Below are 15219 nucleotides of genomic sequence, written 5' to 3' on the forward strand. Positions count from 1 at the left end.
TCTTCAGTTTAGGGTTGAATTGTAGCATAGACCATTCTTCATATATATATATGAAGGCGATGCACAAGGGATGTCTCTGCTTTCGACATTTCTCCTGGTGCAGTGAGAAAATCATGTTGACTGTTCTCATATATGAAAGATCTATTGAAAGATCGTATGAAATATCTATTAAAGCATAGAATCGTAGAGTTGGAAGGATGATGTCAGGGAACTGCCATCGGAGCCAGGAGTGGAGGTAAGGCCCTCCAGCGATGCCGGAGAAGGGCCCAGCAGGGAGAGGGGAACTCATCCACTGGGGAAGGAGATCAGCGCGACACCAGGAAGAAAGGGGAGCAGGGGAGGGCTTCGGAGAGATGGCTCCAGGACTCTTCCACAGAGACCAGCAGGGAGAGCACAGGTCCTCCGCTGGCCACACCCACCCTGCGCAGAAGACTTCTGCGCAGGGAGAGTAGGCGGAGACTGGGCGTCAAAGAACTTCTTTGCTGGAAGAAGTTCAAGAAACGCCCACTGACGGATTCTGCCAGTGACTGACACAGCCGCGGAGTAAGGGCTGTGCAGCCAGGGAAAGGTTTAACCAGGCAGTTTGCCAAGGGTAGCAGCAACTTACACACGAGCAACCCCAATTCCCACTGCAATGCAGGAATATGGATCAAACCTGCAACCTTGTCAGCACCACCCTCTAACCAACAGCTGACGATCATTGCAGCAAAAACATCACATCACCAGCCCTTCCCTTAAAAAGAGGCAATTCCTTTTTTTAAAAAAATAATTTTTATTAAATTTTTAAACAATAAACAACGTACATAAATACATATTCTTTTTCAATAACCACATTTCATTCTCATCTTTGGACTTCCTCACAACTCTTGTTCCTGCACTCTGAACACATAAATTTTTCTAGCAAATTATTTACTTATTTCGATTTATATTATGTAATTGTCCAATATTAGGTCTCAAATTTTAGAATTTAAATCACTCTTATTCTTTAAATCTTAATTCTAGAATATTATTTATCCAAAATTTGTCTTATCTTTCCGTTGCATTTATACTTATATTCCTTATAACTAATTTGTTGGAGCCATCTTATTACCAATCTTACATCTTTCTTAACATTCATACAATTTACAATGTTTTTGTAGATAGTCCTTAAATTTCTTCCAATCCTCCTCCACCAGTTCTTCTCCCAGGTCTCGGATTCTACCAGTCATCTCCGCCAGTTCCATATAGTCCATCAGTTGCATCTGCCATTCTTCCAGTGTGGGCAAATCTTGAGTTTTCCAGCATTTAGCGATGAGTATCCTTGCTGCTGTTGTAGCATACATAAAAAAAGTTCAATCCTTCTTTTGCACACTCTGGCCGACAATGCCTAAAAGAAAGGCCTCTGGTTTCTTAGGGAGGGTATACTTAAATACCTTTTTCAACTCATTATATATCATTTCCCAGAAAGCCTTCACTCTAGGGCAAGTCCACCAGAGGTGAAATAATGTTCCTTCTGCTTCTTTCCACTTCCAACATTTATTGTCAGACACATGGTATATCTTTGCAAGCTTGACTGGAGTCATGTACCACCTATATATCATTTTCATAATGTTTTCTTTCAAGGCATTACATGCCGTAAATCTCAGACCTGTGGTCCATAACTTTTCCCAGTCAGCAAACATAATGTTATACCCTATGTCCTGTGCCCATTTTATCATAGCTGATTTGACCGTTTCATCCTGTGTATTCCATTTTAGCAGCAAGTTATACATTCTTGAAAGTATCTTAGAGCTGGGTTCTAACAGTTCTGTTTCTAACTTTGATTTTTCCACCTGGAATCCTAACTTTTTATCTGACTTAAAAACTTCTTTAATCTGAGCATAGTGTAACCAATCTCGCACTTTCCCCTTTAGTTTCTCCAAACTCTGCAACCTCAAAAAGAGGCAATTCCCCAAAGCCCGTTGGGGCTATGGAATGGCTCTGCTCTGCTGCCCACAGCTGGAGGCATAGCTGTCAACTTTTCCCTTTTCTTGCGAGGAATCCTATTCGGAATAAGAGAATTTCCCTTTAAAAAAGGGAAACATTGACAGCTATGGCTGGAGGCAGTAATTGCTTCTGAATGCTGGTTACTGGAAACCACAGAAGGAAAAATATGCTCTTGTGCTTACAGTCTTATCGCAGGTACCCGGTTGGCCCCTGTGAGAACAGGAGGCTGGACTAGATGGGCCATTGGCTGGATCCAGCAGCCTCTCCACGTGCTCTTAGGGTGATTGATGTCCAAAGATGATTCCCGTGCATACCTGTGGTTGTGTCTCACACCAGGCCCTCCTTCTCACACCTGTGTCTCTCCATAGGCCGAGTCTTCAACGGTTCTGCCAAACCCATCGACAAAGGACCAACCGTTATGGCAGAAGATTTCCTGGACATTAACGGTGAGACCTGAGTCTGATCTGTGCAGGTGGGGAGGGATTCAGCTGGACCCATCCCTTCCGAAAAAGACACTGTCAAAGGGAACCGGTGAAAGCCCTGACCTCCCTCTGCTCTTAAACAGGTCTCCCATAGTGTCACGGTCATAAGTAAGGAACTCAATTTTTCCAGGCAGAGAAAACCCCATGGTTTTTTCTCTGTTCCCCCACATTTATTTATCTACCAGTACTTCCTTTATATCAGGCTGCTGGGGTCTCCCCCCCTCTCCTTTTTTGCCAACACTGCCGAAATCAGTAGGATCTTAGGGAGGGACCCAGTTCAGGCAATGAAAGCGGGTTTCAGTACCCCTGGTATAGGTAAAAGCTAAAGGGACCCCTGAGCATTAGGTCCAGTCGTGGTTGACTCTGGGGTTGTGGTGCTCATCTCGCTTTATTGGCCGAGGGAGCCAGCATACAGCTTCCAGGTCATGTGGCCAGCATGACTAAGCCGCTTCTGGCGAACCAGAGCAGCACACAGAAACGCCATTTACCTTCCCACCGGAGCGGTACCTATTTATCTACTTGCACTTCGATGTGCTTTTGAACTGCTAGGTTGGCAGGAGCAGGGACCGAGCAATGGGAGCTCACCCCGTCGCAGGGATGCAAACCGCCGACCTTCTGATCGGCAAGCCCTAGGCTCTGTGATTTAGACCACAGTGCTGCCCACATCCCTGGTATGTTGTTGTTTAGTCGTTTAGTCGTGTCCGACTCTTCGTGACCCCATGGACCAGAGCATGCCAGGCACTCCTGTCTTCCACTGCCTCCCGCAGTTTGGTCAGACTCATGTCTGTGGCTTCGAGAACACCATCCAACCATCTCGTCCTCTGTCATCCCCTTCTCCTTGTGCCCTCCATCTTTCCCAGCATCAGGGTCTTTTCCAGGGAGTCTTCTCTTCTCATGAGGTGGCCAAAGTATTGGAGCCTTAGCTTCACGATCTGTCCTTCCAGTGACCACTCAGGTCTGATTTCCTTAAGAATGGATGCGTTTGATCTTCTTGCAGTCCATGGGACTCTCAAGAGTCTCCTCCAGCACCATAATTCAAAAGCATCAATTCTTCGGCAATCAGCCTTCTTTATGGTCGAGCTCTCACTTCCATACATCACTACTGGGAAAACCATAGCTTTCACTATACGGACCTTTGTTGGCAAGGTCCCTGGTATAGGGAGCCTTTATTTATTTTTTGCATTTATGCCAGTGTGGTGTAGTGGTTAAGAGCGGTAGTCACGTAATCTGGGGAACCGGGTTCGCATCTCCGCTCCTCCACATGCAGCTGCTGGGTGACCTTGGGCCAGTCACACTTCTCTGAAGTCTCTCAGCCCCACTCACCTCACAGAGTGCTTGTTGTGGGGGAGGAAGGGAAAGGAGAATGTTAGCTGCTTTGAGACTCCTTAAAGGGAGTGAAAGGCGGGATATCAAATCCAAACTCTTCTTCTTCTTCTTCTCAAGATGGTCTACATGGTTGTCTCCCACCCCTTATTTAATCCCCGCAACACCCCGTGACGTAGATTAGGCTGAGACTAAGAGCTTCCCCACATTTACCTTCGGCATTGGTCTTTCCAGCGAAGTCTGCACTTAAAAGCTCCGTGTCTGAGCTTTTTTGGTTTTGTTGTGGGGTTTTGGGGGGGCCTGAATCTTTCCCCACGAAAACCCGCTCTTTAGCATTTAATCAGAACAAACACCCATTCTTCCATTTGCTCTGATTGAGTGATAAAGAGCAGGTTTTCACAAAGAAAGCTCCAGGACAGAAAAAAGATTGGGGTTCTCAGACACAGAGCTTTAAATCTGTGTTTGCTGCTTTTAACAAGACAGGAATGGTGACTGTTTTGTGGGTCCTGCTACATCTTTCACCAAGCTTTGAACTGGTGAGACTCCCATCAGCCCCATCCCGACACGTAGTTCAAAACATCTGGAGGGCACCAGGTTGGCAACCGCTGTTCTACCAACATCAGCGAGGCAGCAAATCCTTATAGTCTCTGCTTCGATATGACCATTGCTCTCTGCTTAGTGACTTGCCCATCCCTGACTGGCCAGCTGTGATTCCTACATAGCGGGGGTTGGACTAGATGACCCTCAGGGGTCCCTTTCAACTCTACGATTCTATGACCCCCTCCCTCCTCCTGCCTCGTTTTCCCCAGGCCAGCCCATCAACCCGCACGGGCGCATCTACCCAGAAGAGATGATCCAGACTGGGATCTCCCCCATCGATGTCATGAACAGCATTGCCAGGGGTCAGAAGATCCCCATCTTCTCTGCCGCAGGTCTCCCCCACAATGAGGTAAGCATATGCATCTGAGGTCCGGATCCTAACACACACACACACACCCCGTTTTGCTCCATCCGGAATTTGTTCTGTCTGGATTATCGCGTTCGTTTTTAAAACCGAAGAGCCACACGCTAGAGAATTAACGCTCTCTGGGACCAATATCTCAGCAGGCAATTAAAAGTTGGCATGGAAGTTGCCTGCTGAATTTCCAGTGGCAGAGAGTTCCACAGGACTGGGCCCATGACACTCAAGGTTCAGCTTCTCCTTGTTTGGCAACCAGCCCGCAGGTGATCTCATCTGGGAAACAAGGGCTCAGACGGACCCTGAGGCATCCTTAACAGATGTTGCTCTGGGCTTTTTGTAAATCAATTTAAGGACCTTGGACCTGGTTCACACAGACACTCCTGTCCCTTTCCGGGCTGGAAATCTGGACCTCTGCTGACCTGCCAGCCTGCCTTGCCCCACGGTGCCCTTTGACGGACTTAATAATAATAATAATAATAATAATAAATTTTATTTATACCCCGCCCTCCCCGGCCGGAGCCAGGCTCAGGGCAGCTAACACCAATAAAATTACAGTAAAAACATAAGGGGGGGGGGAACCAATTTAAAATACAGGTTAAAATGCAATTTAAAATGCAGACTCATTTTAAAAGTAGCCCATAGGTCAAAACCATAAGGGGAGGGAAACGTAAAGGGTCAGACTGAGTCCAAGCCAAAGGCCAGTGGAACAGCTCTGTCTTGCAGGCCCTGCAAGTCAAGTCCCTCAGGGCCCTAGTCTCTTGGGACAGAGCGTTCCACCAAGTCGGGGCCAGTACTGAAAAGGCCCTGGCCCTAGTTGAAACATTGAGGCTCATCTCCGTGTGAATGCACCTGGGGGCAGAATGTGCAGCCCGTGAGAGAGACCAGGGTTCGAATCCTTGGCCACACAGCTCACTGGGTCTCTGTATCTCTCAGCCCAGCCTACCTCACAGGATTGTTGTGAGGACTGAATGAGTAAGAGGGGGAACCATGATGCCATCTTCAGCCCCATGGAGGAAAAGGCGGGGTATATATCCAATAGATAAACGAATAAGCAGACCAGTTTCCTTGCCACAGATACACACCCAGGGAGGAAGTCAGGTGGAAACTCAGCTCTGGCTAATCGGGAGTGACAGGCGAGAGTGAATATGATAAACTCAAGACCTGGAGTGTTGGACGCTCCGCCGCCTGACAGGAGAGTAACGGAGGGAGGTGGATTGAGAGGCCAGCAAAGGCCCTTCATTTATTGATTTCGTAGAGTTGCAGAGTTGTGGGAAGGAGATTTGCAGAGTTGTGCAAAGGGTCCAAACCCCCCCCCCCCCGCTGCAATGTAAGAATCACAGTTTTTGGCACACAGCCTACTTTTTTCCTCCAAGGACCTCAAGATGGCACAAAAAAATATGTTCTCTCTCTCCTCATTCTCCTGCGGCAGGAATGCATATGTCTTTGTCCAAAACACAGCAATATCCAAGGCAACACATTGACCAAGTCCAACAATGCAATATCAATATGAACTCTTTATATAATCTATGCGGAACATTGAACAATATGAAAAACCAAATAAACAGAGATCTTATAAATCTCTGAAAGTCACAAAATGTGCCCACTCTTGACGGATTCTCTTGAAAACATAGAACCAAATAAACATAAGTCTTATAAGTCTCTGAAAGTCTTTGTAGACTATGCAAGTCTCTGAAAGAAGCAATTTGTCAGATTATTATCTGACGAAAACAAGCTGCAAAGCTTTGTTTTATGACGTCCAACGCTGCCGAAGTGGTCCACAAACAAACGTAGTGAACAGTGATTCCGAATATAGCTCAGCAGAAGGATACATAAACACTTCATAAATTGCAAATGAATTATTGAAACAATGACCTGCATATACATGGTAACTTACAATAACTCAAATTATTACAAACTATATGCATGAACTGGGACACAGGTGGCACCGTGGGTTAAACCACCGAGCCTAGGACTTGCCAATCAGAAGGTCGGCGGTTCGAATCTCCACGACAGGGTGAGCTCCCATTGCTCGGTCCCTGCTCCTGCCAACCTAGCAGTTCAAAAGCATGAAGTGCAAGTAGATAAATAGGTACCACTCTGGCGGGAAGGTAAAGGGCATTTCTGTGCGCAGCTCTGGTTCACCAGAAGCGGCTTAGTCATGCTGGCCACATGACCCGGAAGCTGTACACCGGCTCCCTCGGCCAATAAAGTGAGATGAGCACGCAACCCCAGAGTCGGTCACGACTGGACCTAATGGTCAGGGGTCCCTTTACCTTTACATATACGCATGAACAATAATGACAATTCAGTATGAAATAATTATCTATGGAGCAGTGGTCATAAAGTTTTGTCCAAAACACCCCAGAAACTGGGACAGAGGGTTAAAAACTCACCAGCTGATTGAGGGGTGTGTGCAAGAAATGGGAAAGGAGTCGAGGAAGGTCAGGGGTGTGTGTGAGAGACATCCTTATTTTCATCTGAGGAATGTTGGAGGGTGCGCCATCTCCTCTGTTCTGTCCTTGAAACAGTTGCCTTGTCTTCCTTTTGCCTCCCCCCTCAGATCGCGGCCCAGATCTGCAGGCAAGCAGGGCTGGTGAAGAAATCCAAAGATGTCATGGATTACCACGAGGACAACTTTGCCATCGTCTTTGCTGCCATGGGGGTGAGTTTTGTTCCCATTTGAGCATCGTTTAGCTGGTGGTCGGCTTTCTCTCCATTCACGTTGCACCAGAGTAGGCCGTGCTCCTTGCATTTACACATGAGGAGCCATTGGGATCTCATAGAATCATAGAATCACAGCGTTGGAAGAGACCCTAAGGATCATCTAGTCCAACCCTCTGCAATGCAGGAAAAAGAAGTTGTCCCGTCTGGGGATCAAACCTGCAACCTTGTCATTATTGGTATAATAATAATAATAATAATAATAATAATAATAATAATAATAATAATAATAATATATTTATACCCCGCCCTCCTCGGCCGGCGGCTAACACCCAATATAAATACAGTAAAAACATTAAAAACAAAACGAACAGTTGGTTAAAATATAAGTTAGAATACAGTTTAAAATGCAGCTTAAAATGCAGTCTCGTTTTAGTGGTAGCCTATAGATCAAAGCCATAAGCGGAGACAATGTCAAATATCATGCTCTAGCCAGTGATGTAGGAACCTTCCTGGAGGGATGCTCAGCGGAGGCGGCAGGGCTGGTGGCGCAAGAGGCCTCCCTCTGGGAAAAGACATTCTTCCCTGCCACATCCTCAGGCTTTGAGCATCTCTCAGGCAGCCAGGTGAGCTAATTGGCAGCATCTTGCTCCCCCTAGTGGACAGCCACGTCCTTGCAAGGGCTTCCTTTTGGCAGCCCACCTTTGATGCTGGTCCCCAGGTCATCTTTATCAGCAGGTGGGATAAAAGAAAGTCCTTCCTCCCACAGCGCATAGTTTAAACTATGGAACTCACTGCCACCGGAGGCAGGGATGGCCAGCAACTTGGATGGCTTTGAAAGAGGACAAGGCAAATTCATGGAGGAAGAGAGGACTATTGATGGCTGCTAATTGTGATGACTACGCTCTGCCCTCCACCTGCGGCAAAACAGAATTATTATTATTATTATTATTGATATTGATATTTAGCCGCATCTTGATGGAGGGAGGTTTTCCTCAACTGCTCTTGTGGATGTGATTTTATAAGACTCAGAAGTGTGGGAATGTTCAGGGATGCAGGAGAGGATATATTGTCTGATTATAGCCTTTCCAACTTGTGTTAACAAGTTCCCCAATTTAGCAGAGTAACATTCCCCCTTTTAAACTCACAGCGGATACATTTGCTCAGGCTGGCTGTTCTGGTATTTCCCCCTTATTCCCTCATAAAAGATAACACGACACAGTTTTCTATAAAAGTATAAAAAGGTTTACTCGCATTCTGCTCACAATCGGATCCCAGAAGGCAGACTTAGCTGAGAAAAATAACATACACCTGGAAACTATCTCATAAGGAGACAGTCCCTTTGTCCTCTTTTGGCTGGAGGCCAAGAGAGCATCTTTGGCTAAGCAGATGTTGCTTCTTTGATGCATGTAGTCAAAGAGAGAGAGATGGCTGCCCTGCCCTGTGCTTTTGTCATTACCTGCACAGGTGAGGCCACGCCTACCTCTAGTCACATGCAGAGGAAGTCTGTCCCAGCTCAGAAGGAAACAGGAAGTTGACCTGCTGGCTGGACAAACATTCCTCCCCATGTGTAAACATGTTGACTCTAGAAATGTTGTACTTGACTGCTTTTGTGTTTCACTTCCCACAAGAAGAACACTTCACACCTGGAGAAAGCTATATACAGCTGTTAAGGACCTCAGATTTGCCTGCTGAATCAGGCCCCTGGCCCATCTAGTCCAGCACCCTGTTCTCACAATGACTGACCAGAGCAACTCTCCATTTAACTTTCCATTTGAAAATGCTGTTTGACAATATTAAAGGAAGAAAACAAAGCTAGCCTATTTTCTGGCTAAACACAGAAGTACCGTACTTATTTGTGCCAACCCAGCGTACATTTGCTGACTGGCTAAAAGGGTTTGTAATTTTGCTAAGACCTGGAAACAAAATTATATATATAAGGGCTGTTGCCATCCAAAGACAGATAATGTCTTGGTCACAGTCCTCTGCTATTCTGACTGATCTTGGATGTCAATTTATATTTGCAGTGCTGTTCCGGAATGTTGGCTGGTTGGGCAGTCGGAAATCCTTAGAAATTTGTTGGTTTGTAGGTTTTTGAAATGGGTCTTTAAATGCCTGAACTGGCTCTAGCTGTCTTTGACTAAAAACTTCACCACTCTGGTTACAGGTAGGTAGCCGGGTTGGTCTGCCATAGTCGAAACAAAATAAAATAAAAATAAAAATTCCTTCCAGTAGCACCTTAGAGACCAACTAAGTTTGTTATTGGTATGAGCTTTCGTGTGCATGTATCTGAAGAAGTGGGCATGCACACAAAAGCTCATACCAATAACAAACTTAGTTGGTCTCTAAGGTGCTACTGGAAGGATTTTATTTTATTTTATTATTTTGTTTCTTCACCAATCTGGTTTGTGCTGCAAACTACAACTCAGTCTCTGTTCCGTTGCTGGCAGGTAAACATGGAGACTGCCCGCTTCTTCAAGTCGGACTTTGAAGAGAACGGCTCCATGGAGAACGTCTGCCTCTTTCTGAACCTTGCCAATGACCCCACGTGAGTTTGTTGTAAACTGCTTTGGGGTTTTCTTACAATCAAGCCTTGTATAAACTTAATGAAATAAATACACGAATCGGAACAGCCTGGCTTCACCCCTGATCAAATCACGGTCCAGCCTGGGGGTTTCTGTGAGTTCAATGGAAGACGATCTGACCAGCAGCTTGTGGGAATGAAGGCGCCTCTTCCCAGAGCTCAGGTGTGCTTCTCCCACCTGCAAGCGGCACCTGTGCATCAGCTGATACCACTTCTCCGCCCATCCATGCAGCAGCGCACAGGGGCCTCGTGGGCTTTTGTGGCACAGGACATGTCTGGTAAGGAGTAATTTTTGCATGCAAAAACCCGCACCTTATTGTGGTGGTGTGTGCAGATAATGGCTACAGAGCCCTGCAATGAAGACCCTTCTAGTGTCCCTATTTTCCAGGAACAGTCAGATTTACAGAAGCTGTCCTGGTTTCTGATCTGATCCCATAACGTCCCGCTTTCCTTTAGGGTGGCCCTATTTTCATTGGATAAATGTAGGATGGTATGGAATAGAACCTCTTTATTTTCATTGGAGAAATGTTGGGATGGCCATATTTTCTTTTTCTTTTATTCCCTTTTTTTTAAAAAAAAACTTTATTCCAAAACCGAAAAAGAATTACAAACATCAAATTCAAAATCCATATTCATTTTGTAACATAAGCCATTTTGTAACATAAGTCATTTTGTAACATAGTTGACTAGATTAAAATATACCTAATTGCCATAGACTTCCCTTTGCTATATATAAATGCAACGCAATTAGAAATATTATATTAGAAATTTTTATAAATTCCCCCCACTCCCCTTCACTCATGTGTGATCTCAATTATTATTTTTTACTTCTTCCATTACTTCAATTGATTCTTTTATTATTTCCTTGCTTACCCCTGCACGTTTTACACATTATCTATTGATATTCCAGTTCTGGAGCCATATTTTTTCATGTATTCCTTCATCGGATAAATGTAGGAGGGTATGGAATAGGACATCCTCATTTTCATTGGAGAAATGTTGGGATGCCCTATTTTCATCAGAGAACTGTCGGAGGGTATGTAGTAAGGAGAAGACTTGGGCAAGACTGGATGCTCGGCTTGCAAGGCTCAGCACTCCAGACCCCGTGCTGACACCTCCCTCCTTCCCACAGGATTGAGCGCATCATCACCCCACGCCTGGCCCTGACCACCGCCGAGTTCCTCGCCTACCAGTGCGAGAAGCACGTCCTCGTGATCTTGACAGACATGAGCTCCTATGCTGAGGCACTGCGTGAGGTCAGAGAGGCACCCCGCAGCTCAGAGAGGGTGTGGGCCAGGGCACCTAACATGGCAGGGAATGGACCCCCTCTCTGTGCCCCATAACTCACCCCTCTTTCCCCACCAGGTCTCGGCCGCCAGGGAGGAAGTCCCCGGGCGCAGAGGCTTCCCAGGATACATGTATACTGACCTGGCGACCATCTACGAGAGAGCCGGGCGCGTGGAGGGCAGGAACGGCTCCATCACTCAGATTCCCATCCTGACCATGCCCAATGACGGTGAGCGGGGAGGGGGCGTTGGGAAAAGGCTCAGGGAAGGCCAGGGCCGCTGTCTTCTATGGGGAAAGTGATTTGGGGGAAATGTCCGGCAGCAACAGCAACTGGGAGTGAGGGGTGGCTGACAAGGGGGAAGGGAGGAAGGCAAATTTTACTGGGAGTCTATGCCCCCCCCCAAAAAAAGCACACACACACTGTGGGAATGTTCAGGGAAGTAGGAGAGGATATATTGCTTAATTATATCCTTCCCAACTTGTGTTAACAAGTTCTACAATTTAGCAGAGTAACATTCCCCTTTTAAACTTGTACAGTGAATAGTGTCTTTGCCAGGCTTTCATAAGCCTCTAAAATAAGTTTCCATGGAAATACCCCTTTATTCACTCATAAAAAGATAGACACGACACAGTCTTGTATAAAAGTATATGAAATAGTTTACTCACATTCTGTTCACAAATGGATCCCAGAAGGCAGACTTAAGTTACAAAATATAAGAAGATGGAGTCAGAGAGATAAATGGCTGCCTTCCCTAAGGTATTTTGTTACCTGCACAGGTAAGGTAACGCCCACCTCTGGTCACATGCAGAGGAAGTCTGTCCCAGCCCAGGAAGAAACAGGAAGTTCTGACTGGCTGGTTCAGACACCCCCTTTTTATGTCCACTCTAGGAATGTTGTATTTGACTGCTCTGTGTTTCACATCCCACATACACTCCAACTTGAGATCGGTTGATCTGCAAGATTGCCCAATCCCATATATGCCCACTGGTCTGCTTCGATTGGCAGAACTGGAAATGTTAAAGGTGCCACATAACACCTGTTCCGCATTGGTAAGAAACCAACCTTTTAGTTTGGCAGCATCTGCACTTTGGAACTCCCTGCCGATTGACATCAGACATCATGTACTTTTTTTGGCGCTCGCTAAAAGCTTTTTTGATGCTTTAGAATTCTGGTGCTGGAGGAGGCTCTTGAGAGTCCCATGGACTGCAAGAAGATCCAACCTCTCCATTCTTAAGGAAATCAGCCCTGAGTGCTCACTGGAAGGACAGATCCTGAAGCTGAGGCTCCAATACTTTGGCCACCTCAGGAGAAGAGAAGACTCCCTGGAAAAGACCCTGATGTTGGGAAAGATGGAGGGCGCAAGGAGAAGGGGACGACAGAGGACAAGATGGTGGGACAGTGTTCTCGAAGCTACCAGCATGAGTCTGACCAAACTGCGGGAGGCAGTAGAAGACAGAAGTGCCTGGCGTGCTCTGGTCCAGGGGGTCATGAAGAGGCGGACACCACTAAACAACTAAACAACAACAACAATAAAAAGCTTTTTGGGGGCTTTAGATGTTTAGAAAGCTGGTACAAGTTTAAATCCGTTTTTAGCCTATTGTTGTTTAAACTTTTAGAAAGTTTCCTGTGAGCTTCGCTCAGGAGGTGGCCCATGACATCTCTGCATCAAAAGTCAACGCTGATTCTCAAAGGCCTTCCTCATTGCTTCCTGTATTCCTTGCATGGAATTTTATTGCATTGCAACCTGAAGTCTCTGGGATGCAAATTGCAGTGGGATGAAATGTGATGTATGGGACACAAGAAGCAGCAGAAACAGGATTACAGTTGATTACAGTTGCCACTGCAGGGTGAAAATCATTTGGTGGTTTGCTGAGACCCTCAGCATTTTTCAAGTGGTCCAGTAGGGTCGGTTGGATTGTGAAGCGTTGCTTGAAAGCCTCCTGCAGACAAACTTCCCAGTTCAAGGTACTGCTGGCTGAGAAACCACAGACTCGCCAAACACTTCAACTGTCTCAGCCCATTCAAGTTTAGACCACCTTCCTGGCCGCAGCTCAGCAGCTGCCTTAGCTTTTTAAAGGAAAGGGAACTGTTTCAATTTGAGCAGGGATCAAAGAGAAGCAAGCGATAAAAAGCAAATTTTAGTTCCTCATACGGTCTTCCACATGTTCTCTCGGTTCCTTTGGTGAAATCAGTCATTATCGGGGTTGAAACATACCTTAGGATGAAATCTGTAGGTATTTATTTCTGCAGGGGAAGAAGCAAGACAGGGAGGGGCATTTGAAATAATGGGGAAGATGTGGGAGGATAAGATAGAGATGAGTGTTTCTAAAAGTCACACACACCCTTGTAAAATATAGCGGGGGGGAGGTGTTTCTGAATGCTGGGGATGATGTTAAGAGTCTTAAGATATGAGGTAAGTATTTGCAAACAGAGGTTAGTTAAGGCTCAGGTATCCTTGAGGAATACAGAGTTATCCTTGGACCTGTCAGTGGTGGGGAGGTTTCCTAATTCAGGTGGATATGCAAGATGGGGATTTATTTTGGGGGCACTGGGAAGGGGAAAATGGCATAGAGACCCTCCAGGTGTCTTTTTTTAATTGTGCATTCATGGTGGTTTCATAAAATCATAGAATTTGGAGGGGTTCCCCAGGGGTCATCTAGTCCAACCCCCTGCAATGCAGGAATCCGATACGAAGATCCCATACCTTTTTCTACCACAAATGCCACGTTTTTTGTTCCACTTTGGTTGTGCCAGAACGCACAAGTAAAACAGTCAGAGCCGTTTGAAACTGGAACAGATGACCTCATTGTGGGAATGTTCAGGGATGGAGGAGAGGATATATTGTTCGATTATAGCCTTTCCAACTTGTGTTAACAAGTTCACAATTTAACAGAGTAACATTCCCCCTTTTAAGCTCACAGCAGACGCATTTGCTCAGGCTCGCTAAAGCCTCTATAATAACTGTTCTGGTATTTTCCCCTTATTCCCTCATAAAAGATAAGACACGACACAGTCTTCTATAAAAGTATAAAAAGAGTTTACTCACATTCTGTTCACAATCGGATCCCAGAAGGCAGACTTAGCTTAGAAAAGTAACATACACCTGGAAACTATCTCATAAGGAGACAGTCCCTTTGTCTTCTCTTGGCTGGAGGCCAAGAGAGCATCTTCAGCTAAGCAGATGTTGCTTATTCGACTCATGTAGTCAAAAAAAAGAGCGAGATGGCGGCCAGTCCTATGCTTTTGTTACCTGCACAGGTGAGGCCACGCCCACCTCTAGTCACATGCAGAGGAAGTCTGTCCCAGCTCAGAAGGAAACAGGAAGTTGACCTGCTGGCTGGACAAACATTCCTCCCCATGTGTAAACATGTTCGCTCTAGGAATGTTGTACTTGACAGCTCTTGTGTTACGCATCCCACACTCATAAGGTCTCTCCTTCCTTGGAGGTTTCTAAGCAGAGGTTGGACGGCCATCTCTCCTGTATGCTTTAGCTGAGATTCCTGCACAGCAGCGGGTTGGATTAGATGACCCTCGAGGTTCCCTTCAAACTCTGCTATTCTGTGATTCTGAGTGCCCCTTCCAGATGGCAATCATGCAGCGATCCCTGGGGGAGCCTTGCAGAACTGACAAAGCAGAAGGGTGTGTGGATGGTTCGGTGCAAAACCCAATGCCTATGCGCTGCTGTTGCACCAGTTCCACGTTGCATGTTATATGTTGCATCAGTTGCACTTGCAAAAAAACAGCATCACACATGCCTGAAGGGACCCCTAGTGAGAAACCAGATTAGCACGGGGAATGGAGATGTCACTTGCAATGTTAGCAGGGCCAGCGGCTAATCTACCTGCTTCCCCCCCTTACAGATATCACTCACCCCATTCCTGACTTGACCGGATTCATCACCGAAGGGCAGATTTATGTGGACAGGCAGCTCCACAATAGACAGGTAGGTTTACCT

At 46.1% G+C, this 15219-nt stretch overlaps 1 protein-coding gene across 1 annotated transcript in view; it reads left to right on the forward strand.

Annotated features, from left to right (window-relative positions):
- Positions 1–15219, forward strand: part of ATP6V1B1 (ATPase H+ transporting V1 subunit B1) — a 67874-nt gene that overhangs the window by 46886 nt on the left and 5769 nt on the right. The window contains exons 5-11 of the mRNA XM_083757148.1: positions 2334–2411; positions 4580–4719; positions 7292–7393; positions 9843–9940; positions 11109–11232; positions 11342–11492; positions 15125–15207. Coding sequence (XP_083613274.1) covers positions 2334–2411; positions 4580–4719; positions 7292–7393; positions 9843–9940; positions 11109–11232; positions 11342–11492; positions 15125–15207 — 776 coding nt within the window. The remainder of the gene's footprint in view (positions 1–2333; positions 2412–4579; positions 4720–7291; positions 7394–9842; positions 9941–11108; positions 11233–11341; positions 11493–15124; positions 15208–15219) is intronic.

This window comes from Podarcis gaigeae (assembly GCF_964106915.1).
Source record: "Podarcis gaigeae genome assembly, chromosome: 9".
NCBI classification, from domain to species: Eukaryota; Metazoa; Chordata; class Lepidosauria; order Squamata; family Lacertidae; genus Podarcis; species Podarcis gaigeae.